This window comes from Hippoglossus stenolepis, chromosome 14 (genome assembly GCF_022539355.2).
Source record: "Hippoglossus stenolepis isolate QCI-W04-F060 chromosome 14, HSTE1.2, whole genome shotgun sequence".
In the NCBI taxonomy this organism is placed as follows: domain Eukaryota; kingdom Metazoa; phylum Chordata; class Actinopteri; order Pleuronectiformes; family Pleuronectidae; genus Hippoglossus; species Hippoglossus stenolepis.
The window spans coordinates 14836561-14862829 of record NC_061496.1 but is presented as its reverse complement, the minus strand read 5'-3'; the positions used below and the strand labels follow the sequence as shown (position 1 = coordinate 14862829).

Below are 26269 nucleotides of genomic sequence, written 5' to 3'. Positions count from 1 at the left end.
AGGTGTACTGGCTTCACACTGGGTCAACTACGAGCAACTATAAATATTTCATACGCTGCCAAATCTACTGCTTAGTTTCAGATGAGGGAAATGAATGGACTCTGTCTCTTTCCATTGCTCCCGCATGCCTAGATCAAACAATGTTCAGTCATTTAAGCCGCCTCCTAGACTGCTGAGAGAGAGCGAGAGAAAGACGCAGTGTAGGGGGAATGGGGAGAAAAAGAGGGGGTTGTACCAGACCGCAGCTGTGAGAGTAATTATGTGCTCGGAAATGTGATCATTTGTGATGAATAATGAATCGATGGCTGAGATAGACTAGCAATGTTTGGCAAATGGAATGAAAGCTGTGGTACGGGAAACCAGAACGAGGTACAATAATATTATGTATGTGAGAGTCTGTGGGTGAGTTACTGAGAGTTTTCGTGAGTGTGTGTGTGTGTCGTTGTAACTGATTTTCTGATGTCCTGTGTGGTCTGTGTCTGTATGAGTGCTGGTGTCATACTTCCTGTATGGTTCTGGAGCCGGGGAAGTTGAGGCTGTAGTCCCTCTGGGCCTCGCGGTGGCTGATGACCAGCAGAAAGTTCTGGTTTAACGAGTCTTCGAGAGCACTGGATGAGGAGGGAGAAAGATAAAATGGTGAGAAACAGGGATGAACATGATAAAACAAATAAAACACTAGAAAGTGATTCAGGAAAAGGGACATGTTAAAGAGGAGAGGCAGAATAATGGCACAACAGAAAGAAAAGAAGGCGGCAAAGAAAAACAAACATTATTACTAAGAGCGACTGAGTCGAGTAAAGGGCAAGCTGAAACTTGTCAACTAGTGGCAGCCTGCTGGCCCACAGGGAGGTGGGTGCCTCCTCAGGGGGCTCGTCGCCCACTTCACTGGTTATGTCTTAACAAGCCTGGCCAGAGCTGCGCTCAGCACAGCATGCTACCACAGCTATGACCACCTGCACAGTAAATGCAGGGAGGGCCAGCAATCTGCCTTACTGAGCTAACAAACAAAGATTTAACCGTAACAAATGATAAAGGAATAACACAATTCATCACATAAGCATAGTTTGATGGGGTTGTTGACCTTTACCAGTGACTCCTGAGTAATTTAGTCAAATTTCTGGTGCTAGATTGTTTTGGGAAACAGTTTTCAGTTGTTCCTGGAGTGTGGACAATGATGCAATTAATTCAGCTATTTTCATTCTGAAGCAAATTATAGAGATATTACTGTGCATGATAATACAGCACCTCTTCAGCAGATACATGTATTGAGATCAGATACAGATTTCCTGTACACTGTAATTTTCTGCAAAGTGCTTACAATTTCACCTGTACATAGATATAAGCATTCTAGATATGCCTGCATTATTCCTTGAGAAATAAAAAAAATATCAATGAACCCCCTATTTTCTAATGTTAAAGAAAGTGAAAGAATATCCTGGATGCACCCCCTTGATTGAATCCACTCCAAAAGTTAATGGTTTCTTCTTTGGCTTATACCCCAACCCTCTACCAAATTTGAAGAAAACTGGTTCAGTGCTTTTTGCATAATCCCATTGATAGACAGACAAACAGAAAACACAACCTCCTTGGCGGAGGTAAAAAAAGACGATGTGGCACACCATAGCAACCTGAATGAAAAAGTGGATGACTAAACCAACTATTTATCTGTCTGTTAAATCATAACAAATGTTTCCAAATGGTAATAATTCCTATACTTAATTTGAACTAAAAGTATGAGCAACATGCAACACTGGTGGGCCGAGAAAGCACACACGTGCAAGCAATGGTCTGAGATGGTAGCCATCTCACAGTGGAGGCCATGTATACATGCATACCGTGCTGCGAACGGATCGGGCCCAGTCTTCATCAATGACTTGGTTAAACCGTCCATTACGCTCTGCATCTGCCAATCGGCTTGCTGCTCCCTCACTGCAAGCTAGCCACTCAACAAAATCCTGACTGTTTGCGGTCCTGGCTCCCAAATGGTGGAACGAGCTCCCCTATGACATCAGGACAGCAGAAAGTCCACACATCTTCCGCCGCAGACTAAAGACACATCTCTTCCGACTACACCTTGGTCAAGAAGATGTTGTCTAATAACCATCGTCAACTCTTGTGGTTTGGCTTTTTCGAAGTCAATTTTACTTACTTGATTCTTGCTGTTCTGGGTTTGTACCCTCATGGTTGAATGCACTTATTGTAAGTCGCTTTGGATAAAAGTGTCAGCTAAATGAAAACTGCGGAGACCTGACCTGTCCAGTAGACCTGCTCAGTACCATACCGCAGTGACAGAGACACTGTCTGTGAATGATGCAAACGTAGACACTTTGTGTGCTTCACGTAGAGAGGAGGAGGTGGGGGAATCAACTTTTGGAAGCTTCATTTACAATAAGCTGTGAGGTTAAGTAGCGTTTTGAGCAAACGCTGGGTCTGTGAGGCTGAATATCAATGGGAGGCTTAAGGGCCGAAGCAGCCACTTAATCAGGGCTCAGAACCCAAGGAGAGATGGAAGAGTTGAGAGAAAGAGAGGGATGGGGGAATTAATATGTAGCGCACACATTAATTATGCAATCACACCCTTAATCTGTGCAGATCTGGACGAGCTTATGTTAACAGAAGCTCAAATTTACTGTAATGACAGCATATTTACATTGACTAAAACTGCGAAATCAATATGTAAATGTAATGTTTGTTGTAGCTAACTGGGGAAGATTGGAAATGTGTGGAGTGCAGGATGGATGCATATGTAATAGGGCTGAGCAGAAGGATGAGAGAAATGTGTGTGCATGTTTGTGTGAGAGCGAGAGAAAGAGGGAGAGAGAGAGAGAGAAAATGGAAGGGGTAGGGACACATAAATAAGGATCTAGCTAATATCATGATTATGTTTGGACACAGTCCCGAGCTACTGCTGGCAGGCAGCTCGACTCCTAAATAGACAGGGATAGAGGGTAAACTGAGTGGAAGTGTTACTCTGTCCTTCCAAGCAAAGAGGGAACATCTTATCAGTCAGTTCTGGCAGACGGACGGGCCATTTGCTTTGTGTGTGGATAGGTATCTGCGAGAGATGTACTTTGAAAAATCACAAAAAACACTTATTGCGCTCTATGGTACAAATATAGTAACTCATAACATCAAATGAATTCAGAAAAATCTGCCATACACAGTGAGTCATTTCCCATCTGTCTGATGAGGCCTGCTAGTTGACATATAAACAAAGCACCCCATGTTTCCAGTGTAATATCCCTGTCTGGACTGATGCTGTCAAAGCTGCTGTCTTCTGATAAAAGCAGGCCCCTGAAGCGGTGCAGGGTTGACATGTGGATGTCTCAGTGTTTGCCTCTGCCTTCAGAGGTCTCTTTCTCACTCAGCACGCACACGCTGTGACATCAAGGTCGGCCTGCGACATCTCTGGAGATACTTGACATGGCATAAGGGTGCTGGGAGGGAAATGTCATTTAACTTTATGGACGGAGGAAATGGAGCGTTTTGCAGGGGGAGAAGAGCAGGCTAAACAGATTGGTTTCATTCTGAGGTAAGCCTATCGCCTAAGCAGCAAGTCCCCATGGCACAGAGCAGACTCTTATTAAACTAGCACTGCCAGACACAGGGACTCATGTGCACACACAATGCGACGTGCCTGTAAAACACAAATACCCACACACATTCTCGGCAGTCTAACACACACACACACCCATGTATACTTATTGCCATAATGCAAGTTTTAACTGCAGACACACAAACACACACAGGAGAGGACATTCTAACTTATCGCTTTGAATTGTCTACCTACAGAGGAGGTCATGAAGCACACACACACCTTACCTCCTCCACATTTTGCATCCACAACAGAGCAGGAGGATGCGAAACCGCTCGGCTCGGTTTTGGTCTGCCATCTCGTCCCAAAGTTAATCAGCATGATAACCATGACATACTTCCCATCAGGGTTGCTTTAGCTAACCAGTTAGCATGCTCCCTGAAGCATCTGTGTGTCTGCTATTGCACAGCTGACACATAGAGGGAGAGAGGTGCAGGGGGAACAGGAGGCCGCGATAAAAAACACAGAAAACCTAATGAATCATTTTTGCAATTTGAAATTTCTTTGGGAGAGTTCAAATTAAAATAACCTTTCGTTGGCAAACATGCTTGCCGAGAGCCGAAGCGAAGAATAAACGAGGACGGAAACCGATTCCATTGAAATATTCATCAGGCCATCATCATTTATGCAGGAGATTAGCTCCTCCTCAACACCCTCTTGTATTCACAAGCAGACATAGCCACAGAGAAAAAAACCTTCTTCAGACCGCGCTTTAACACCGCAGTCCTATAACTGCACGTCACATCGCTAACTAAATAACTACGTGAGATGGATCGGTGCTCAGAGGAAAATCTCCCCAAGCTCTGAGATTTATTTCTAATCAAACAAGAAAACTAGGAGAAGTTTACTCAGCAGGATCATAATGACAGAGCAGCACTATTTAATCAGTCGGTTTGGTTTAGGTGTGTGTGTGTGCTGCAAGAGCCAAGCTCCACAAAGTAATTGCCAGGGATATTACCATTTATGGCACATTTGCATTTTTACTCAGCAACAATTTGAACCAGATAAACATTGTGAAATTAAAAGTTATTTGGATCATGGTTGTTCCACGATACAGCTACAAACTGGCAATTAAAGTTGAGGAGATAGGGATCGTTTCATTAGACCCAATTCAAAATTTAAGATGGGAGTTTTGGTAAATTGTTGGACAATAGCAGCAGTAACCAGAGCGCTTTTACTGAGAAAAATAAAAAAGTATATCCACATTTTCCTTCCATGTTAGATGATAATCTTGGTGTCCTAATACAGAATGGCAGTCATGTTCCAGTCATTTAACATCTAAAAATGGAAAAACACTATAATCTCTGCATTGTTAAATAAAACTGAGTTACAATCAATACAGCGTCATGCAGGCTGTCTATTGATACTACCCCTGCTAGGGGTAGTATCAATGTACAATTTGGACATTTACAAATTCTACGAAGCAAAACAAAGTATAAAGAAGTATTTTTGACAAGAGTATTTGACAATGTGAGAAAAACACATTTAAGTTCAAATACTGTAAAAATAAAATTACTTTGGTGACATATAAATTTGACTACTTTTACTATTATGGCTGTAATATTACGCAAGATAATTTGGTTCATCAGTATGTAGAGGTTCCAGATCAGATGATTAACTTCATCATAACACATGTACCTTGAGTTGATATGGTGTTGATAATGTGTACTTCCCAACCTGCGAACTTTAGGTTGTGGCCTTTACTGGCACTGAGCTCTGCCTACTGCAACAAATTAGCACACACTGCATGTTCATAGCATGTACTGTGGATATACGGTGTGACCACAGTTTATTTTTTCTGCAGGCTAACAGCTTGTCTGGTCCCGCTACAGGGGACATTTCCCCCCTCATGTTCTGTGATATGTCACCTATCGTCTCCCAGTATGACAGCAGGGTCACCGTGGACACACACACACTCATACACAAATGCATGAGCGTACACACTGGAGCCGACCCACTCCATTCAGCCTCGACTGAAAATAGCTGACACAAAATAATGAGCTCCTGACACCCAAAATTATATCGATAACACTTGGCAATGGTGCTGCTAAAAAGACAGCGGTTAGCGGGGGAGTGAACACACAAGGACAAGATGAGGAGAGGCAGAGGAGTGAGAGCGAGGGAGGAGGGATGACTGGGGAGATGTGGGCCATTAGCTGCCAACACAATATAACTACCACTTAGCATGACTAGCGGACGAAGCGGCAAACTGCCAAATGACTTCTTTTGCAAGTGCGCTGGTGACATGCGGATGCTTGCTTGGCTGCAAACACAAGGAAATATGAGGAGAGCTACAGTGTAATTATTATTGATTACAAACAAACGTGGACCATTGAGACTATAAACAACTCTCACTAAACAAGGCCATGGATCTGATAGAGGTACAACTGAAAATAGTCCTTAAAAAAAGACCTGTTATCAAACCATCTAATTTATTTTGATAAGAGGCTAATTTATTAAACTTAAATGATTAATAGCTAAACTGACAATCCTCAAATTATATTGTAAAAAATATTTTAAACTTCATTTCACACTGCTAAACAGAAGCAGGTTTTAAAAATGAAAGATTGTTTCTTTTATTTGAGATTTTAACAACTGTCTCTTTAATAATCATGTTGCTGCCAAATAACTACTAAGTAAGACAGTTACAGTAATTATATATTTTGAGAAATCCCTGATGCCTAAATTTTAAAAGGTTGATCATAATGGTCACACTTTACTTGAACAGTAGGCAGAAGGCTGTAGTTAGCCTCTTATTCTCTAAAGTTTCTCATAAAATATTACTTTCATTACTTCAACAGTTAAACAACCCTGCTTGTGATTTAAAATTAAAAATAATAAATAAAATAAAATAATATGATTCAATGTCAGGCCGATCAACTATGAGCAGCATAGGATTCTTGAATGAATCATTCCTTTAATAACTACAGGAGTGGAACAGTACATCCTCCCTCGTCTTCCTCAAACACACACACACACCTCAAACTTGACAATAACAAAGTCTTCTCACAAATATAAAATAGCTCATGCACTGAAGTATGACCACTCTCATATTTATTTCTACTCTTCCAATTCCCTTATCTTCAAATTAAAAATAAAAAGGTTTGTGGTCAGCCAACAATAAGCCGGTGAAATGAAGGGAGAAATATTACTTTCTTTGGATGTTTTCCTGACACAGATGAAAGGACACTCACACATTCAGCTGCCACCTATGATTGTATTACCGCTCTGACTCGACATTGAGCTGCCTGACATTTCACTAGAAAAGGTTGCTAATACTGCCCCGCATTCACCGAGATGAACAGAACAACCTTTGGATGGCAAACACTGGCTTAATAACGCTTTCTCAAAAAAACCTCTGCTGTCACTGGGTACTATCAATAATGTGACAGATGGTGGGTTTTAAGAGAAAGGCCCAAATAATAATGGATATGATGTGGCTATTATGCAAAGAAAGAAATAAAGAATAATAATATGCAAAACAACCTTCAGCAAGCAACAATGCCAGGCTTAATGATACAAAGATGGGAGAGAAAATGATTATTTACACAACACACAGAGATTGAGCCGGCAGACTCCTCTCAAAATGTCACAATGGATGTGAGAAAATGAATGTGCAGCGGCAGGTCAAATGTCTCTTAATATATCAATGAAAATTACATTTGCTGGTTGGATTCTCTAGGCAACTTCTGCATAACTGGATATAGATCGCCACCTGGTGTTCGCTAGTGCATACTACACTTATGTCCGTACCAGTAATATTTAGTAGTGTAGGTAGGTGCAGAATGGGAAGAGGGTTTACTGTGAGATTACACATAAAAAAAGAGACGATTAAAGCTGCTTTCAGACATGCAATGAACTCCGGATATTCTCCTGAAACTATCCGAAGGGGCTGTATGTGAGAACGCAAATGTCAGAGTCACTACACATTTTGTCTGAACGTGTCCATGAGAGACATACAGCAGAATATCGTAGTTACTGTGAGCAAGTGAATGCGTTGATGATGTTTCTGACACATGACAGACACAAAACTGGGGGAAAAAAAATAATACAAATATCTCAGGATGACAAAAAAAGAAGCCATACATATAGAAGACACCAGAAGATGTCAACTTAAAAAAAAAAAGAGATACAAGAGCTTTTGGTGATACGGTTCGATGCCAGTGTCGATGTGCTGCAAACAAAAACATGTGATGTCCGCAGCTGAGTTTTTAAATTAAGTCCTGCCTCCTGCATGCTGAGCCACCCCTCGCCTGAATGTTTAGGAGATTTTTCTGTTGTTGTGAACATGTCTGACCGAAGAATCTCCTGCTGTGTTCTTCATATATGAAAGGCAAACTCCAGAGAAAGTCCGGACCCCATTGTGCGGACATTCTCCAGAGTTCGTGTCTGAAAGAGAGTGCTGGGCTGAGTACCTGTTTTTGCTGGTGCTGGCAGTCGGGGCGATGTCTGGGGTGAGGACATAGAGGCTGTTGTTCTTGGGCAGGTGTAAACTCCTCATCACCGTCTGTTCACACACAAACACATAAACATCTTCAAAATGGTTACGGTTTAATGGAAATATTGATAGCTGTGAAGGTAATGATTTGTTGAGGGAATAAATCTGTGTTCAAGACATCTGAATGGAAACTATATTCTATTACCCAATGTTTCGAGTGCTTCTTACTCTGCATTACTTGGGCAAAATTGGGGAATTTGTTTTCAGGAAGATCAAATTGTTTAACTGGATTATAGGATAGTAGTTTACAGGCCTGTGAGCAAGACAGCCTTGTACGCCGAGCAAATCCATGGCCAGATAAAATCATGCATCCTGTGTTTGCCATGTTCAGATTCGTCAAAGAATTAGTTCTACATCTCCGAATAGGAACAAACAGTGTAACATGTTAACTGTGCACAGGCAGGGCACATTGTACGGTGCAAATGTTAGGATACATGCAAGTAAAATTTTTAATTTTTAAATAATCACAATTCTTTAGATTAGTCAAACTGCAAAAACAACACAGAGAGAGAATATACAAACTTTTTAAAAAAGTTTAGCTAAGATCACCATTGATATTTTTCTTTTCTTCATGGTCCACTGCTTTATGTTTGGCGAGGAATATTATTAAGGGCTTTTAACTCACACTATCAGATACATCTCCACTCTTCCATCCCTTCAGCTGCATTTTGGACACTGGAACCCCAAGCTCTGTCTCGAGGATTTGTTTGATTTCTCCTGTAAAGTTATGCAGAGGAAAATGTCTATTTCAGCTTGACATTTAAGCACCAAAGGCAGTGTATTATGATGAGTGTTACACATAGTATGTCAGTCAGTGTGTATGTGTGCATTGCTCACCGACTGTGCTGCCTTCCTCCAGTACCAGCTCTACGGTGCGCTGCCGGTACTCCACCCTGAAGTTGAGCATCCGGGGCTGACGCTCTACGATGTGTCGCGAGGAGGAGTTGAAAGGGCAAAAAGCTGAAGCCGAGGACGACGGGGGAGAGGAGGAAGAGGACGAAGAGGAGGCGGGAGGAACCGCGCCTCCTGCTGCTGCTGCTGTTGATGCTGTTGATGCTGTTGATGCTGTTGCAGCATCAGCTGCTTCAGATTGGCTAGGAGGTCCGAACATGCTGGCCTGGCTTGCCTCGCTGGAAAAGTTACTGTCACAGAAGTAAAAAAAAAAAAGATTTGAAAGATGATAGAGCTTTCAGTATTTGTAAAATATCTCAAAAAATAGTCATGTTTCAGTGGAGATCATAAAGCAAAGAAAGGACAGAGGAAAGTTAGAAGAAACAACTGACACTAAAAGATGTTCTCATTAACAAGACAGAATTCAGAGTCTTTCCCTCTCCTACAATATTTTATTGTCTCTTTGCTTCTTGCTCAGTGTTGTGTTCCATGTTTCACATAAAACAGTAAATAATGTATTTTCTTGTCTTGACCCGGAACAAAATGTGCCCTTTGTTCCTTGAAGTGTAAGCAGCAACTGCATCACAAGAGCTGTGTGCCAGATCCAGGCTTTTTAACAAAGGCTGTATTTTATTTGGCCCACCACATTAGAGAGGCCACTGTCCTGAGGCGTAGGTCGACTGTCAACAGTTGCTAAAGACTCCCCACACACACACTGGGCCAACAGGGTGGGACATTAATAGAGGAGTCCGATTTTATATTATTTTATGTATATAAGTCCTATCAGGTAATGATTTGATGGCCTGAGGGATTTGTGTTACTGTTCAACAAGGCAAGCTTCTTTGAATATTCAATTCAATATTGAATGATAAATATTAAATTTTCTTCTTACTAAAGAAGGGCTGGAAGGGAGAAGGAAATGCACTTTAGACAAGAGCATTGGCCTCCAACTGGCCCGAGCTCAGGTCACATCATCAGTCTGTTTACTGGGCAACCCCAGCTCACTCCTACCAGTGCCAGCCACTTCAAAAATGTGCTGGCTACTGGTTCCACTGCCAGCTATCCTCCATTCACAGCAATGTTTGCCTCTTAGGAAAGACCAGCAATATTCTCATGGCCCAATGGCCCGGGCCATACTAAAGCACATGCATGCGCACACACAAGTGTGTACACAAAATAAAGCGGTTTAACAGAACATCTACAGTTTGAGTGGGCTAAGATCAGCTCCCTGCATTCATGAGTGTCAACTAACCGTTGGAGGGGAGAGCTGGGCACAAAGCCTCTTAAAGAAACCATTTCTATTCAGACACTGTGTTCAACTCCATACTTGGCAGAAAGTTTCCTTGCAGTTGCAGTGTCTTTTATATTGTTCCTCTCTTAAACAGCAGCATGGAAACCACAGCAGTCGCAATAACCTCCAACCCAATACCATCTAATTTAGTGTTATTTGCTGAATATGTATATAGACATGTTTACACCAAAATGTTATTTCATCATGGAAGTGGGTGATTGACAATGTGTTCAAATAATTTCCGACCTATTCAAGTAATGCAAAAACTATACCCACTGTTAAGAAAGAGTTAAAACAGACACTGAACCTGCAGGTTCACATCTCCTGGTCAACACTGAGGTGAGGAGTTCAACTTCCAACTCCAAAAACTATCAGGCTTTGGTTTCATGTTTTCTGTGGCCTTTGAATGTTGCTACGTATTTCACATGTCAGGTCCCCACTCCCACTCCAACTATTCATATTTCTACTTGGTAGTCTCCCATACTTTCATTACATGATCATTTGACAACCTAAAGAACAAAACTGGGCTGAAAAGTCATAAATAACCTGAATTATCAGAGGCAGCATTCGTTCGGTGTTGTAAGGTAAAATGATACATGTCCTCTGTTTTACTGTAAACATGTGATAACATGGTTCTTACCTTTGTAAGATCCCATTCTCTTGTGGTATCACTCCATTGATGGCTGCCTGTAATAAAAATTGAATAAATTATACATCACAGTATAATACAATTTAGTTTTAGTTGCATTGCATCAATGACCAGCTCTTTGCTACTGAGACTAGCCAACTCTGCTCTGTAAAGTTCAACCAATCACACTGTTAATTAAGAAAAAAACTAAAACATTAATCATAACCCTTTAGCTTAAAAGAGACAAGCAAATAGTAGCACATGTATTTTGTGTATACAAAGACATATCTCAATAAACTGTGTATCAACAATTCTGTTGGAACAAAATTAAAAAGTATTTGTTGTTTAAGGTTAATGCCAACAACTTATCCATCATGTGCTATAAACAAGACAAGGCATATGTCCTACATTTGCCACATACTGCTTCATACAAAAATAATGGTGCTATATAACCTGATAACACAATTACAAAAATACTTGAATAAATAAATAAACAATGCAGACTTCATTGGTAAATTCATATTGTGGGACCATAATGTCTTTTTTCACTCATTTGATAATAGTGCTCATCAAATCCCCAAATTAACCTGCTACTATTTCTTTTTTAAGGTGCCTCTACATGGTGGCTTATTCCCTATAGATGTGACTGGTGGCCAGTTGATCTATAACTTAGCAAAATGCACCAGTGATATTTTGTTTGATTCTGTAAGATTATGTTTGTCAAACTGGCAAAGTGTGTGATATTTTGCACATTTTACTTTTGTATGGAGTGAACTAACAATTTAATGGCAAAACTAAAAAATGAGGGTCTCACATTAACACTGAAAACAAGTGTTCATACTCTGTAACCAATGAGATACTGGATTAATATCTTCAACAAGATAATTGAAGAAGAATTGTTCAGAAAAGTTCAAGAAACATTAAGGTAAAAATGAATGAATGACATGGCCACTACAAGCATCAATTTTAGTTGGGACCTCTAAATGTAGCATGCAGTCATTATCTTTAGCCACGTGTGTGTTGACGTGTGTGATGGTGGTTATCAGGACAAAACAGAGTCCAGTGTCCTGGACAGGAATCTTGTGACTGTAGATTTCATGTATCGATTTGGTTGTTGTGTGTATTAAACAGTGGTTTTCATGGTTTCTATCCCATTGCTTCAATTGACTGTCAATGTAAAGTATTATATATACATTTAAAAAAGGAAGAAGATCAGACTTCTTCATGAATAACATTCGTACATATCACAGCAGGAAAAGCAGGGGTGTACACAATACAATAATGATGGTTGAATTCTATTTAGCTTCCTCATTCTCTAGGTATTGGTATCATACACACTACCTCGCTGTCACAGCCTAATGGGGACATTGAATATCACAAAGTGACTATTGTTTTTATCTGTAACAGTTGTTCTTTTCTTACTGAGAGAAAATTCGAACATTCGAGTATAAAACCTTCACTGTAAACATGTATGTAAGAAGTTAATAGTTGGTTCTTATCCAGATAAAAATACAATAATTCACACCAAAGAAGACAAATGTGTTCATTGAGACTGCTAATAATAAAAGCTAGAATAGCATAGTGTGTACTGTAGTGTATTTAGCCATATTGTGGCATACAAATGACTTACGGACTAGACAGAAGAGTATATTATACTGCTGAAGTGTTATCAGAAGTTCTTCTGTTTTTGTTACTTATGCTTTGCATATTTTTACCTCGTGGCCACCCCACCTAGAATAAAAACGTTTATTTTTTCCCCAATCAGCATTAATTGGTAAAGAGCTAAAGTGATAAATGTTACAATCAATGAATGTGTCTATTGTTTTTAGACCCTACCATTCCACTCCCCACCCACACCCAGCATACACTCGCACACAGAGCAGCAGATTTGTTTTGTCAATGTTTACAAAAACTACAAGCTACTGCAAAGGAACTGCAAGTCATCAGATTTACAGGTGCGGTGAGTCCAGGCCCCACCATCTGTCCTGCCACTGCTTGGACTGCTACTGCTGCTGCTGCTGCTGCTGCTGCTTTGAGTTCCTGCCAGCATCCGTCTAATTATAGACTGACCTCTTACAGTATGCACTTCGCTGAAACGGGCTGCTTGTTTTACAGACTCATCAGGACGTCAAACAAACTTGGCGGGACTCATACTTTCTCATAGTCTATATTCTACATGAACTCAGGACGCCTCTTACTCTCACAGTCACTGCAGTAGAAAGATATTCGCGTGAAGATGCTGCCTGCTTCACAAAACACACCAGGTAAAATGAAGAAATAATTTGGCCACTATAAAAAAAACACAGTGTATGTTATTGAGTGTCCAGTGCCCTCTTGAACTTGTACTCTAGCTGGACTAAGCCTGTCTGTTAAAGAGCAAGGTCCAAAGCCTCCAGATAACAAACTTACCACTAAATCCCAGTTATTAAGCTCTAACAGAGTGATTGCCTCTGCAATGTTGTCGATTCCAGTGCATGCCTGTGAGAGGAAAACAAGAAAGGAAACTCAATTACCACAGTGAAGTGCAATGTGTGAGATTTTGATCTACATGAAAAAGATACATTTCACCACAAAAGAATAAAAACCAACAGTAACATTTCAACATTTATTACTATGCTACTACCCATAACAATGATAACCACAATGCCGCCTATATAGGCTATACCTCCACCAAAAGCCCCCTTATGAAGGCACATTTTAATTCACTAAATGCAGATTTTTATTTGCATATGCCCCAAATTACACCCACACTCATACATATCAGTCCCCAAAACTTGCCTTATTTTTCCATCAAGATCATGAATAATTCTCTGAGCAATTAACAAATTTTAAAAAACACCCTATCTTCCCAAAATTTTATGGGATTTCCACCAAGTTACGTGGTAATCGGTAAAGTGCTTTTTTGCATAATCTTGTTTACAAACCAACCAAACAACAAAAAGGTGAAAATATATGCTCCTTGGCAAAGGTTCTAAAAGCCTTGTGTTCAATTGTAAGGAGGAAGCGAAACTTGTTTTTATTTTCGTTGTTTGTATCATCTACAAAATTATACCTTGAACTCTTGCTTAACAGGTTAAACTATCTGTTCTCTGCAATATAAAATGATTGCAATCCAAAAAGTAAGACCAATTCAAATAATAGCGTTAATTATAGCTTTCAGTAGATTGAGCTTCTTGTATTCTTCTTGGAGGGTAAAATAGGGCAAAGGATCCAAAGCCAATGGCATCGTGTCAATTTTTGAACTGATCCTTTTGTTAGTGTAACTGACGCTAAATGAAAACATGTGATCCCAGGTACCAAAACACAAAACCAGCATGAGAATAAATTGAACATTTATTGGGCATTGACAACAGTGTCGAAAAACTGTTATCCCACATTCATACATAAAACAAGTTGAAATGTTGCGCTGAGCAGCTGAGCTCCATCTCCTGCTATCTGGATCCCAACTTGTGGGAGCAATATTTAGTGGCACCGGTTCCAAAGTAGATTAATGAATTTAGAGAGGATAATTTCTTTATTCATGAAATCACTTGAGAGGCTTGGCAATAACACTAAGGGGCAGGTTCAGGAGGTGATGATGCAACTGCTTTGCTAATATTATTAGATGGAGTGTGGGAAGTTTTCCAGGGAGAACACAGAGTGGTTGAGTCACTGGTATTTTTAGAGACTTGCTCCTGTTCCACTGGTTTTCCTGAGCTGTAGAGGGCAACAGACAAACAACCAAGAGAATCATTGTGTGTTACAAGTTGACAGAATCAGCGCTGTTGCTGTCTTTAATCTGTTGCAATCTCTTTTTCGTAAAACAGAGCAGTATCATACTCATGTCGCCTTTGAGCAAAATGTAATTCACAAAACCAGGAGCATTATGTAGATTGTATATCATTCTTTAAGTTTTTATCTTTAAAGTGATGATGACTTTAACTGCCTACAAATTGGAAACATTAGAATTGCACCTATTTCTTTCAAAACAAAGCAAAACATGATCTACCTTTGTATCTGTATGTCTTGCTTATTTGTTTCTTAGTTGTGTCTTCTAGTATATGCTGTATGTTTTCAGGTGTTTTATAGGCAGCTTAAGCAAGAAAGAACTAACTAGGTGGCTCACCTAACAAATTAAAGGCCATGTAATGGTACTTTAGTCACTGTGATGGTTTAGGAGAAATCACTGATAGCTTTAATTAAGTTTTGGTTGTGTGCTCTTCATCCACCTCATGGGGCAAAACTGTGGCACGTTGCTTAACCAGACGTCCACTTCAAGACAAAGTACTTTTCATCACACAGTATCTGATCTCATGTGTCTGCAACACAATCGCAAAGACATGACACTCACTGCAGAGGTAGCGAGCATGATAAGCTATATATATTTATACTATGTTGTGCACGCAGCTCACAATTATAAAGGGTGTAGTATCTCCTTCAGGAATTTAGCCCAAAATGTTTCCAATGAGTTGTAAATAGAGTTCTGAATCTAAATTTGAGCCCTGTGAACTGACCGTGCAGAGTGTAATTAAGTGGAGGTTTTAAAAGGTCCAGTGTGGAAGATTTAGGTGAAAGGGATCCATTGGCAGAAATTGAATATCAAATAATCCTAGTGATGTTTTCACCTGTGTGTTTCATCTAAATTGTACAAATTGTTGTTTTCTTTACCCTAGAATGGGCCCTTTATATTTAGATACCTAATGTTTATACTGGGAGCTGGTCCTCTCTAAGAAGGCCGCCATGTTTGTTTACAGTAGCCCACACTGGACAAGCAAAACACCTTTTGAGCTTTTATGACAACTGAAGGCTACCATGGGTTCTTCCTCATGTTTGGAAAGGGAGGGCGAGGTGAGTTGTATTCAGCAGCAACTTCACCACTAAATTCTCCACACTGAAGCTTAAAAGTACTAATTTAACAACAAATGTATTGTGGCCTGTCCTCACGGGAATATATTTCACATCCACACTCAGTCTACCACCCAGAGCAAGTATACAGGACTTTACTGCCATTGTTGGTGTCCTGAATTTCCCCCCACTATCAAAACACACGTTGGTTCCTGCACGTCGGGGTTAAAAACGTGTTATCATGGAGCGACACCGTTTGTGACGGGGATTGAAAACCCTGACAACAACAGGCGAAGTGTAAACAAGTTGACAGTTAACATGAGCGCAGTGGATCCCCTTTGCATCACCGTTATCTGAGGAGCGAGCCCACGTGGAAAACCAGCTGTAAACACAGATTATGCCTCTGTTTACACCGACAGCTGAGGAGCAGCGTTACCCGGCGAGCGAGCTTTCAGCTAATAACTGCTCTGAGAGTCAGTTAGCAAGCTGTCAGTGAGTTAGCTCGGGGAGCTAGCTCGGCTCAGCTCTGCTGTTTACGGCTGCGGTCAGCTCTTGTGGACGGTTGTTGACACCGTCTCGGGGTTCGTCCACAGCAGCGGACACATTCACTAACCGCTGAACACGACATGCGGGACACACAAAGGAGACACACCTGAAAGTCGGCCAGAATCATCTCTCTGTCCATGTTGCTATCGCCGCTCTCGGAGGCCATGGCAATGACTGGCTAAAAGCAATTCTTCTCCCACTGGCTCTCGTCGCTCTCTCGCCTCACAGAGGGACACCGAATACGGATATAACTCTTTGGCTCAGACGTGGCGACGACTGAGAAGTTGGCGAACCAGAGGTGTTGAACTTTGTCGGGATTTAACAGCTTCAGGCGGACAAGAATGCGTGAAGTAACGCAGCACTGCTCAGTTATCGCGTATCATTATTGTCAGTTAGTCCATCGCTTTACGGCTGTCGTAAAGCGGCCGCAGATGTTGAAAAACTGGAGGCGACGAGGACGTGAGACTCAGTTGACTCTCGCCGCAGATAGAACTACAGGCAATGGTGTGGCAACTCTGGCCTGGCCAAAATGGATGTGAGCTTAAAGGGGCACCCAAATATCCCTTCAAAAATGTGGTCCCTTTTGGCAAACATGCGGTGCTCTAGGTAAAGTGTAATCTGGAAGTGAGGCTAAAGTGGCCCATGTGGTAAAGGGTGAATATGGCCCAAATCGCACAAAACTAATTTGGGCCACCGTTGGTTGACATGCAGTATCACTGTGGCTTACTTGTGGCCTCAGTCTGGCAAACAGGAGCGGAGCGCACATGTGCCATCACTCCACACAGTATGTGTTCAGTGAGGGCCTAATCTGGGCCATCACAATTTAGCATATATGGCTGCAGCATTACAAACATGGACATCCCCTTTTTTATGCTGCTAACACGAAAACATGTCATCCAGCCGTAACAATCTGCTAAGAAACGTTGTTAACCCTAACTTAACTCACATAGTTTGAAGATTCAACTTGCCGTGAATATTGGGCACAGAAATAGACCCTTGGCTTACAGAATATTAACTAAAGTAAACCAGTATCAAAACTGGCATTTTTCTTAATCGGGGGGGCCATGCAGGGGGCACAATTTACACAGAGAGGCCATTATATGTCCAACATCTAAGCACAATTCCTGATTCAGTAAGGTGCACATTTAAGTCATTTCTTGTTTATGGTTAGTGCTTTACAGCCACATTCACACAGTGCTTCAATACGCAGTGCTTTATTCAGTCACACACAATTCATACACAAGTCGTGCATAGTTATCAGGGGCATTTTGGTTCAGTGTTTTGCCCAAGGACACTTCAGGATGCAGACTGGAGGAGGAGACCCTCTGGTTAGTGGACGACCCTCTTTGCCTCATGCCTACAGAGATAAGATAAGATAAGATAATCCTTCATTAGTACCGCAATGGGGAAATTTGCTGTGTTGCAGCAGCAAAAAGGACAGTCAAAAAATAGACTTCAGTAAAAGTAATACCTACGTAAACATGCAATGCAAACGCAAGGAAATGTAAAAAGATGTATAGAATAGAACTTAAACATACAACAGAGTATATATATATATACAGTATGAGCAGAGGATAAATGCACATCATATACACCTTTCACTATGGAAATATTGTTAATAGAGAAATATACTTGAGTACAGTGCAGTGGCACACAATGATTGCATGAGGATGTAATCTTTATTTGTGCATAATGGAGTTATTTATGTTGATGTATTGGACTGCTATAAGTATTATTTCAGTGTGTAGTATATGCAGTGTAACAGGATTGCACATAGCTATTGAATTGCACGTTGAAATAAGTTCAACCTGAGTGGGTTTATAGTACTATCCCTGACTGGGAGCAGAGGTGGTTGTACAGTGAGACAGCTACAGGAAGGAACTACAGGCCGCTCACACCTATGGATGATTTATCCTCCAGTTCTTCTAACTTGCATGCCTGTGAATTGTAGGAAGACACGAGGAGAGCATGCGAACTCCACACAGGCCTTGCACCAAACACTTCTTCTTCGTCTTCAGTGTTTATTGGCAGCAAACCAGCTTAGAGGTGCATAACCGCTACCAGCTGAACTGGAGTGTGGAACGAGAGATTAGGCAGAAACACAACAAAACTTATATCCTTTTAGCCAAATCTGTGTCTCTTGTGAATTTAATAATCTCATGGTAAATCTTGCCAGCTGTTTTTCCTAAAACACCTGACAATGAAAAGTCATGGTGTTTTTCCTTCCGTAGAGACTTTCCAGTTGGGTGCTTGCCAATTTTATACAATGTATGCTTGAGTCCTGTATGACCTACTTTCAAACAAGTGATGACACCTTTTCCTCCCTTCGTTTCCAGCCTACCTTCCTCCCTGCATGTCTTTTGTATATTTTCGCTCTAAGAAATACTGATCACAATAGCTCAGGACTATTTGTCATACTGGAAGTTGCTTTGACTTATCCTTCAACTCCTGGTGTATGTTGACGTCTATATTTGACAATGGGAATAACCAGGGAGGAATGGAAGAGATTGGAACTGTGGGGCTGTGTTTTAAATGACATAATCCTATGTTTTCTACTTTTACATCACCAATCCACCCAAAACTCATGAAATTTGACTCATTATGTTCCCACAAGTCTGTTAGAATGTTTTTAGCAGGATGCATATTACAATGCCCCTGGAGATTGACCCAGTATGCAAACATTAGCTTGACTCTTCTATTTCCCTGATGGCATCTCTCCCGTTTCCACCTGCATCGCTGCCTCAGGGGATGATCGAAAGGATCCACTACAGATTATAAGGGCCTGCGCTTGTAATACATCCAGCGTCCGAAGATTTGATTCTGCCGCTGAAATATAAGCAATACACCCATGATCTAAGACAGATCTCATGAGCGCCCAGTATGTATTTTGAAGAGAGGCTCCACCTGCTCCCCACTCCTGCCCAGCCAAACAATGAAATATATTAATAACCTTTTTACATTTATTCTGAGCTTTCTCTAAATGAATATCCCATGTCAACTTCTCATCAAACCAAACCCCAAACCCCTGCTTTTACTTGCTCAAGAAGTTGTTCCTATAGTTTCAAAGAAATGTGTGTGATTTTATGCCGTCTTGAAAAACTAATTACTTGGGTTTTTTTGCTACAGAAACTCTAAATCCCCATTTACGTGCCCATTTTTCGACTTCAACTATTGCAGCTTGCATTTTCTTATTTATATATGATACATTACGACGTCTTATCCACAGAGCCCCGTCGTCTGCATTCAAAGATTTTGTCTTCGCTTTGATCGACCTGACAGAAAATGTCATTTATCATTATGTTGAATAACAATGGACTACATGCTGGCGTTCCATTCTCCACTGTATATACACTGAATTATTCTTCACCTACTCTTATTTGTATTTTTCGTGTGAAGTAAGAAGTCCAAAACCCAATTATATGGTCTACCATCAATACCAAAAGATTTAAATTTAATAAATAACCCTTCTTTCCAGAGCATGTCATATGCCTTTTCCACATCCAGGAAGACAGCTATCACTACTTCCTTGTTGGTCTGTGCTTTTCTGATATCTGATTCTTAGCACAATTCAGAGTCTATTGTATTAGCTCCCCTACAGAACCCACTTTGATGAAGAGACAGAAGTGCTTTACTCTCTGGGAAATATGACGACCTTTCTGTTACCATTCGCTCCATGAATTTGCATTAATGGGAAGTTAAGGCCTATAGCTGGAAGGATCTGAGGGGTCTTTATTTTAGAACAGGTACTATTGTTGCTTCTTTCCACACTGCAGGGCGATTTTACAGTATCCCAAACCCTGTTAAACAGTCTTAATACTATGCTCAGTCAACCCAGTCTCGTCTCGAAACGTGTAATAGCTACGTTGGTCCACTGGGCAAAACGTAGTAATCTCACAATTTGGCCTCTCAAATTGTGAGATGCCTACGTTTTTGACTGCCCATTGTTTTGCATTGGCCTGTGCCCACATCACGTGCCTCAAATTCCCGTCTGCGAAAACAAAAACATGGCCGACATTCCTGTTGTATGATGATGTCGGTACAATATGCCTCACTGTGTCTGTCTGTGTCATGGGAGTGGCTGGTCTGTGAGGAAGATCAAAGTGCTGACATGCCCACTCTTGTATAGGTCAGAAGGTGTCATGTATTCCTTTACCACATAATTTGTATGCCTTCCCAACACTGTCATTTTAACATGTGGGTAGAAAAGAGAACAGCCTCTGCCTTAAGAAGGCCTGAGCTTGTTGTTGGGTAGCTGTTAGCTTTAGTATATCTAGTTTTGAGCTGCCTGTCTGACATTTATCTTTAAAAAAATCAACCAAAGGGAACCATCTTCATAATTCTAACACTATGCTTTGTGTGTCCTTCAGTTCTTCTCAAGTGAAGCTGTACCACTGTGCTCCACCACCACACTCCCTCCAGCAGCCTCCGCTCCTGATGCCAACCTACTGTCTCCATCACACTAAGCAGCACACCTGGAGTGACAGAACCTTCTCCATAGCCGCCCCCTCCCTCTGGAACCCCCCTTCCCCAAACACATCAGAGAATGCAGAGAATTGTCCACTTTCAAATCACTAATTAAAACCCACTTATTCAGAACTACCGATCTATGTTGTGTTTTGATATATATTTTTTTAACCTGTATAAAGTGTCTTTGAGTATCTTAAAGTGCTTCAAATGTTTCTCATTTTTATTTTGCTCCACTATTTTTGTACTTTTCAAACTTTTTTTTGCATGAGCATTGTTGATCATATCATTTCCAGCAACTGCCTTAATGTAATTTTTGTGCATAATAAATGACATTGATCATAACATATTGGGATTTCCTTGCACGTCGACACCATGTTATTGGCAGATAAGATGCTGATTGAGTTAAAGCAGTGGATGCCTTGCTATAAGCCAAATAAACACACAAGAGGATCAAATGGATTTGAAGTATAATGGGCACATTACATGCAAGAGAGTACTCAGAAAATAACTTTCTTCTTCATCAGAGGTTTCAGTCATTTATAGTCACAGCAAAGCACACAGCTCTGGTTGTCTAAGTGCCGCCCATATCACAGTGTTTAAAACTCCTAAACATCACATTTAAGCATAGATAAAATAAAGTTGTATGGATGTATTTTATTAATATATATTTCAAATAATGAATTTGCTAGTATGCACCACAAAACATTACTCGGACAGTTATGTGTTTTTGTTCTATTGAGGTTGGAGTAACCAGCATCCCTCCACTCACCAACCAGATCCAGATATGTGTATGATGTATTTTTAGTAAGGTGTTATACAAGTAAGTAATACATAGGTCAGAGTAACAAACCTTGGAAATCTTCCATAAAGATGATTGATGTTGGTGAACCTTGTTTCTACAATTGGCATGACATTACATCACATTATGTAAATTTAAATATTTGTTTTTAGAGTTGTGGTATTAAATTGTAGTATTATACATATACTTCTTGAATGTTGCGATAACAATATGACTTGTGCTAAATAACAAACTGCTTTGGTTTCACTGCTAAATTAGACCCCATACAGTGAGTAGCCTATGCAGACACTGACATTTGAATTTTTTGGATTTTGTGATGATCAGTGTTGATATTCTGGCGTCATTTCAAACAAATCAATGTTTAAACTTCAGAAAATCAGAGACGTTAGCTGAGTGAGAGAGAGAAAAGTGAGCAGTGAGTCGGTGTGTGTGCTGTTACCTTTCCCTAGGATTCTGGGACTATATTAAAGAAGATGTGCAATTCTTTTACATAATCAACCGCTCAATTTGGCCTGGGACTAACGTGATTACTAGCAGTTTCCACTGTACTAGGTTTTTTTTATGAGGCAGCACGAAATTTTATGTTCTAAATGCCAAATAAGGTTTGCTGCCATCTAGTGGTTATTTCTTCCAACCAGCTGACTAGTAGATGGGTTTGAAGTCATCAGCAGATGAGATGAAATGTTGCTGGTTAAAATTACAATAATCAGGTCATTTACACCAATCAGCTTACTGTGTGCATGTTAAAATATTTAATGCGTATGGCATATATAGCTCGCTGTGTCTCATTGCCCTTCTCCCTTGTCAAGTTTTGAATTTCATTCAATATAATGTAAAAAAGATTTTTGCATTTAATTACAGTGGGAAGACTTGGCCCTTGCAGTGGGTGCCAAAGGAGAACACCAGGAGTTGATATGCATACACACAAAACACATACACACATAAAATGTTCGAAGTTTTTGTAAGTTTATATTACTTATATATATATAATATTATCTATATTTATTTAATTTAAAATATTATCTTGCTGTTTCTTAAGCTTACTGTTAACTTTGTATTTTTGGAATGAAGTCACATTTGTTTTGTATGTATGGTACTTAAAAAAAAAAAGTCAAACCCCAAAGCCTTGTGTGATTGTGTGAACTGCTGAAACCATTTGCTGCTGGAATTTTTTTGCTGAATTTTATATATATTTAATTTAATTTTTTTTATTATAAAATGTATTTAGCCCTTGCCATATGCAGTCTGTCTATCATCTCTATACAGTTATACAAATTTAAAAAAAATTGATTTGAAAACTCCAGCAAGGATAAGAACCCCAAAGTATGCAAATAAATGGGTTTGGTCCATCTCATTCCCCCTCCCTCCAAATTAGTGCAATCCAGAATGATTTTCTGGATGGAATCTGGGATGAAAAGTTCAAAAGAAGTCTTGATGTTCTGCACATGAGTGACCGCTATTCGTGTTGGCCCTGGTTGCATCCTTATTACATCGGTAGCCATGCGGGGTGGCTCATTCCTTGGGCAAAAAGACCATTACATTTTTTCTCCACATGCTGGCTGCTGACGGACTTTTGTTGGAGCTGATGGTCAATCTCATCCTCTTCTTCAAACTCTCTGTCAGACTCTGAATTGACACAAATATGATCTTCATATTCTAAAAACTCTTCCTCTTCATTGTCTTTCAAAGCTTCTCTCTCTTCAAAAATCATTTCTAAGGCCCTCTGAGCAGAGAATCTTTTCGCCATCTTCGTCGATTGTGATAAGGAGCCACACGGTCAAAGCTATGTATTTGTTGTATCCCGCCCCCAATTTGCAGCTGGGATAGTGTAAGAGAAAATAAAGAATGTTTCCCGCAAGACAGAGGGTAAAATGTGAGAGAAGAGAGGTGAAGTGGCGCAATCGAACAAAAATGTCAGTGTAGCCAGATGCGCGCTCCCTCCCTGCCGCTGCGGGAGAGAGAGGGGGGGGGTAGGAGAGATGAGTAAGGGTACGTGTGAGAGGAGAGAGAAAGGGGGGTGAGGGTAGGAGAGATGAGTAAGGGTACGTGTGAGAGAAGAGAGGTGAAGTGACGCAATCGAACAAAAATGTCAGTGTAGCCAGATGCGCGCTCCCTCCCTGTCGTAATGGTGCACTGGTCGTTGGGCGTACCTTGGCTTGACAGGGTGGTGCGTATGGTCCCATTAATCATCAAATTCTGTTATTTTGTCCTTTGAATTACTAAATTTGTTTATTCGCCTTCCTAGAGGCCCTGCTCCTTCGTCGGCAGTCATTGGCCACCAAGCTGCAGATGGACCTGCTGTTTGGCTTGCGCAGTGATTCGAGAGAGAGAGAGAGAGAGAGATGAGTAAGGGTACGTGAGAGAGATTTTCCTTCAGCAACGAGATAAAAACAGGAAGTGCTTCTTGTCCTGCCCTGTCCTCTACTCTGTTTTTTCTGCTGCTGTAGATGGACAGTTTGGCTTCTCCTACTATCCAGTTTAACAATTTCCACTTGCTAGGGTTGGATTTTCTATATCCAACTCCTAGGATGAAGGCACTCTTGCTCCATGGCTCATCAAACTGTTTAAAAACATTCTGAAGTGTATTAAAAAGGGAACAGAGTCTTCTACAGTCATAAAAAGCATGAAAAACTTAAAAAAGGTCCTGTGAGCCCGTCCAGATTCGGAGTAAAACCCAACTCTGGGAAAGGGTCGCTGTCGTCGGGGGTTTCTATTCCAGTACTGTACTCCTGTAGCATCTTTTCCTCCTCGTCTGTGAGTCTCTTAATCCATAAGTTTAAAATGTTTCCTGCCTGTCGCATGGACCTCTGTCTGATGAGGGAAGCCACAGCCGGGATGTCGGTCAGTCCAGGACCTGCTGCATCGACTATCTTCCTCAGGGTTACAGCTCCGGTGGTGCACAGCATGCTGGTGAGGCCCGGTGTTGAGCTGCTCTGGACATCCAGCCTGGCTCCATTGATTAGCGGCTCTTCCAATAGCCAGTGCAGTGAGTTTGCAGGTTCCAGCCTTTTCCATTTAAAAAGGTTCCATGTCTTAAAAAGTGACTGATAAAAAGGAGATAATCCGTACAGTTTTAAAAGCTTAAAATCCATTAAGAACAGTGCCATGTCTAAAACCAGACCAGTTGTCCCCCTCAGGATGCTGTTTGTCACTTGTCTCCAAACAACATCCTGTGGACCTGCAAGATACTTTTGGATAAACTGTAATCTAAAAGTGGCTACCCTGCTTTGAATGTGCACCAGCCCTTGCCCCCTCCTCCTTTGGTAAAAACAATACACACTGGGGCACCCAGTGTAATCTGTCCCAAAAGAAATCTGTTAAAATGGCTTGTAGTTTTTGTGTGAGTCCTTTCGGTGGTTCCATGCAGGCAAGCCGATGCCACAGAGCAGAAGCTACTAGGTTGTTAATTATCAATGTTCTGCCTCTGTACGATAACTGTGGCTTCAGCCATTTCCACTTGTTAAGCCTCCCTTGTATTTTCTCAGCCACCCCCTCCCAGTTCTTCTGAACTATGGACTCATTGCCGACATATACCCCCAGGTACTTGAGACCATCTCTTCTCCACTTCAACCCCCCCGGCAGACTGGGTAGCCCCCCCTCCCAACTTCCAGCGCTTCACTTTTCCCCCAGTTCACTCTGGCAGCTGACATGGTTTTAAAATCACTGACAATTTTTCCGAGTTCTTGGATATCCTTCTGATTATTTACAAAGACGAGGATGTCATCTGCATATGCTGATAAAATGTGGCTCTTTTTAAAATCATTTAAAATCAAACCCTCAATGTTAGCTCTTATCTTATTTAGCATTGGTTCAATCGAAAGTGCGTATAACATCCCTGAGAGCGAGCAGCCCTGTCCCACCCCCTGTACACTTTAAAAGGTGCACTTGGGCCTCTATTAATCTTCAGTACACTCTCAATGTCCTGATACAAAACCTTGATCATAGCTATGAGACATGGGCTGAGGCCAAACCTCTCCAGAGTCTTCCAGAGGTAAAGGTGCTCAACCCGGTCAAAAGCCTTTTCCTGGTCTAGAGAAATGAGACCAGTTTTTATGCCTAATGAACTAGAGAAGTCCACAATATCTCGAATTAAGGACACATTGTCCAGGATAGACCTACCAGGCACACAGTAGGTCTGGTCTTGGTGAATCACTTCCTCCATCACCTCTCTCAGACGGTTTGCCAGCGCTTTAGAAAGGATCTTGTAATCCGTGCATAAGAGGGACACAGGACGCCAGTTTTTGATCTCCTGTAAGTCTCCTTTTTTTGGCAGGAGAGTTATTACCGCCCTCCTGCAGCTTATCGGCAACACCAAGTCTCTAAAACTCTCGTTAAAAACAGATAAAAGATCTTCCCCCATCTCGTTCCAGAACTCTTTAAAAAACTCTACCGGAATCCCGTCGATGCCAGGGGCCTTTCCCCCCTCCATGCTCTGCAGGGCCGTGTAGAGTTCTTGCATCGACAGGGGGCCATCCAACCCAGTGTTCACGTCTTGAGGGACTTTGGGCAGCTCTCCACAGAAAGATTCATACATGGCATTGTTCTCGGTGTATTCACTTTTGTACAGATCATTATAAAAACTCACGGCTCTCTTCCGGATCTCCTTGCTGTCACTGAGTTCTTCTCCTTCAGGAGATCGCAGAGTGTGGATGAGTCGGCCTTGTCCGTTCTTCTTCTCCAGTCCAAAGAAGAATTTCGATGGTGCATCCATGAGCGCTGCCGTCTGGAAC

At 41.1% G+C, this 26269-nt stretch overlaps 1 protein-coding gene across 1 annotated transcript in view; it reads right to left on the bottom strand.

The window, feature by feature from the left end:
- The window catches only part of faf1 (Fas (TNFRSF6) associated factor 1), a 60474-nt gene extending 43745 nt beyond the window's left edge, over positions 1–16729 (bottom strand). Inside the window, exons 1-7 of the mRNA XM_035175900.2 lie at positions 16380–16729; positions 13313–13381; positions 10916–10962; positions 8931–9235; positions 8719–8810; positions 8011–8102; positions 503–608 (exon numbers count right to left, since the gene is read on the bottom strand). Of these exons, the coding sequence (XP_035031791.2) occupies positions 503–608; positions 8011–8102; positions 8719–8810; positions 8931–9235; positions 10916–10962; positions 13313–13381; positions 16380–16439 (771 nt within the window). The 5' untranslated portion in view covers positions 16440–16729. The remainder of the gene's footprint in view (positions 1–502; positions 609–8010; positions 8103–8718; positions 8811–8930; positions 9236–10915; positions 10963–13312; positions 13382–16379) is intronic.
- Positions 16730–26269: the final 9540 nt, after the last annotated feature.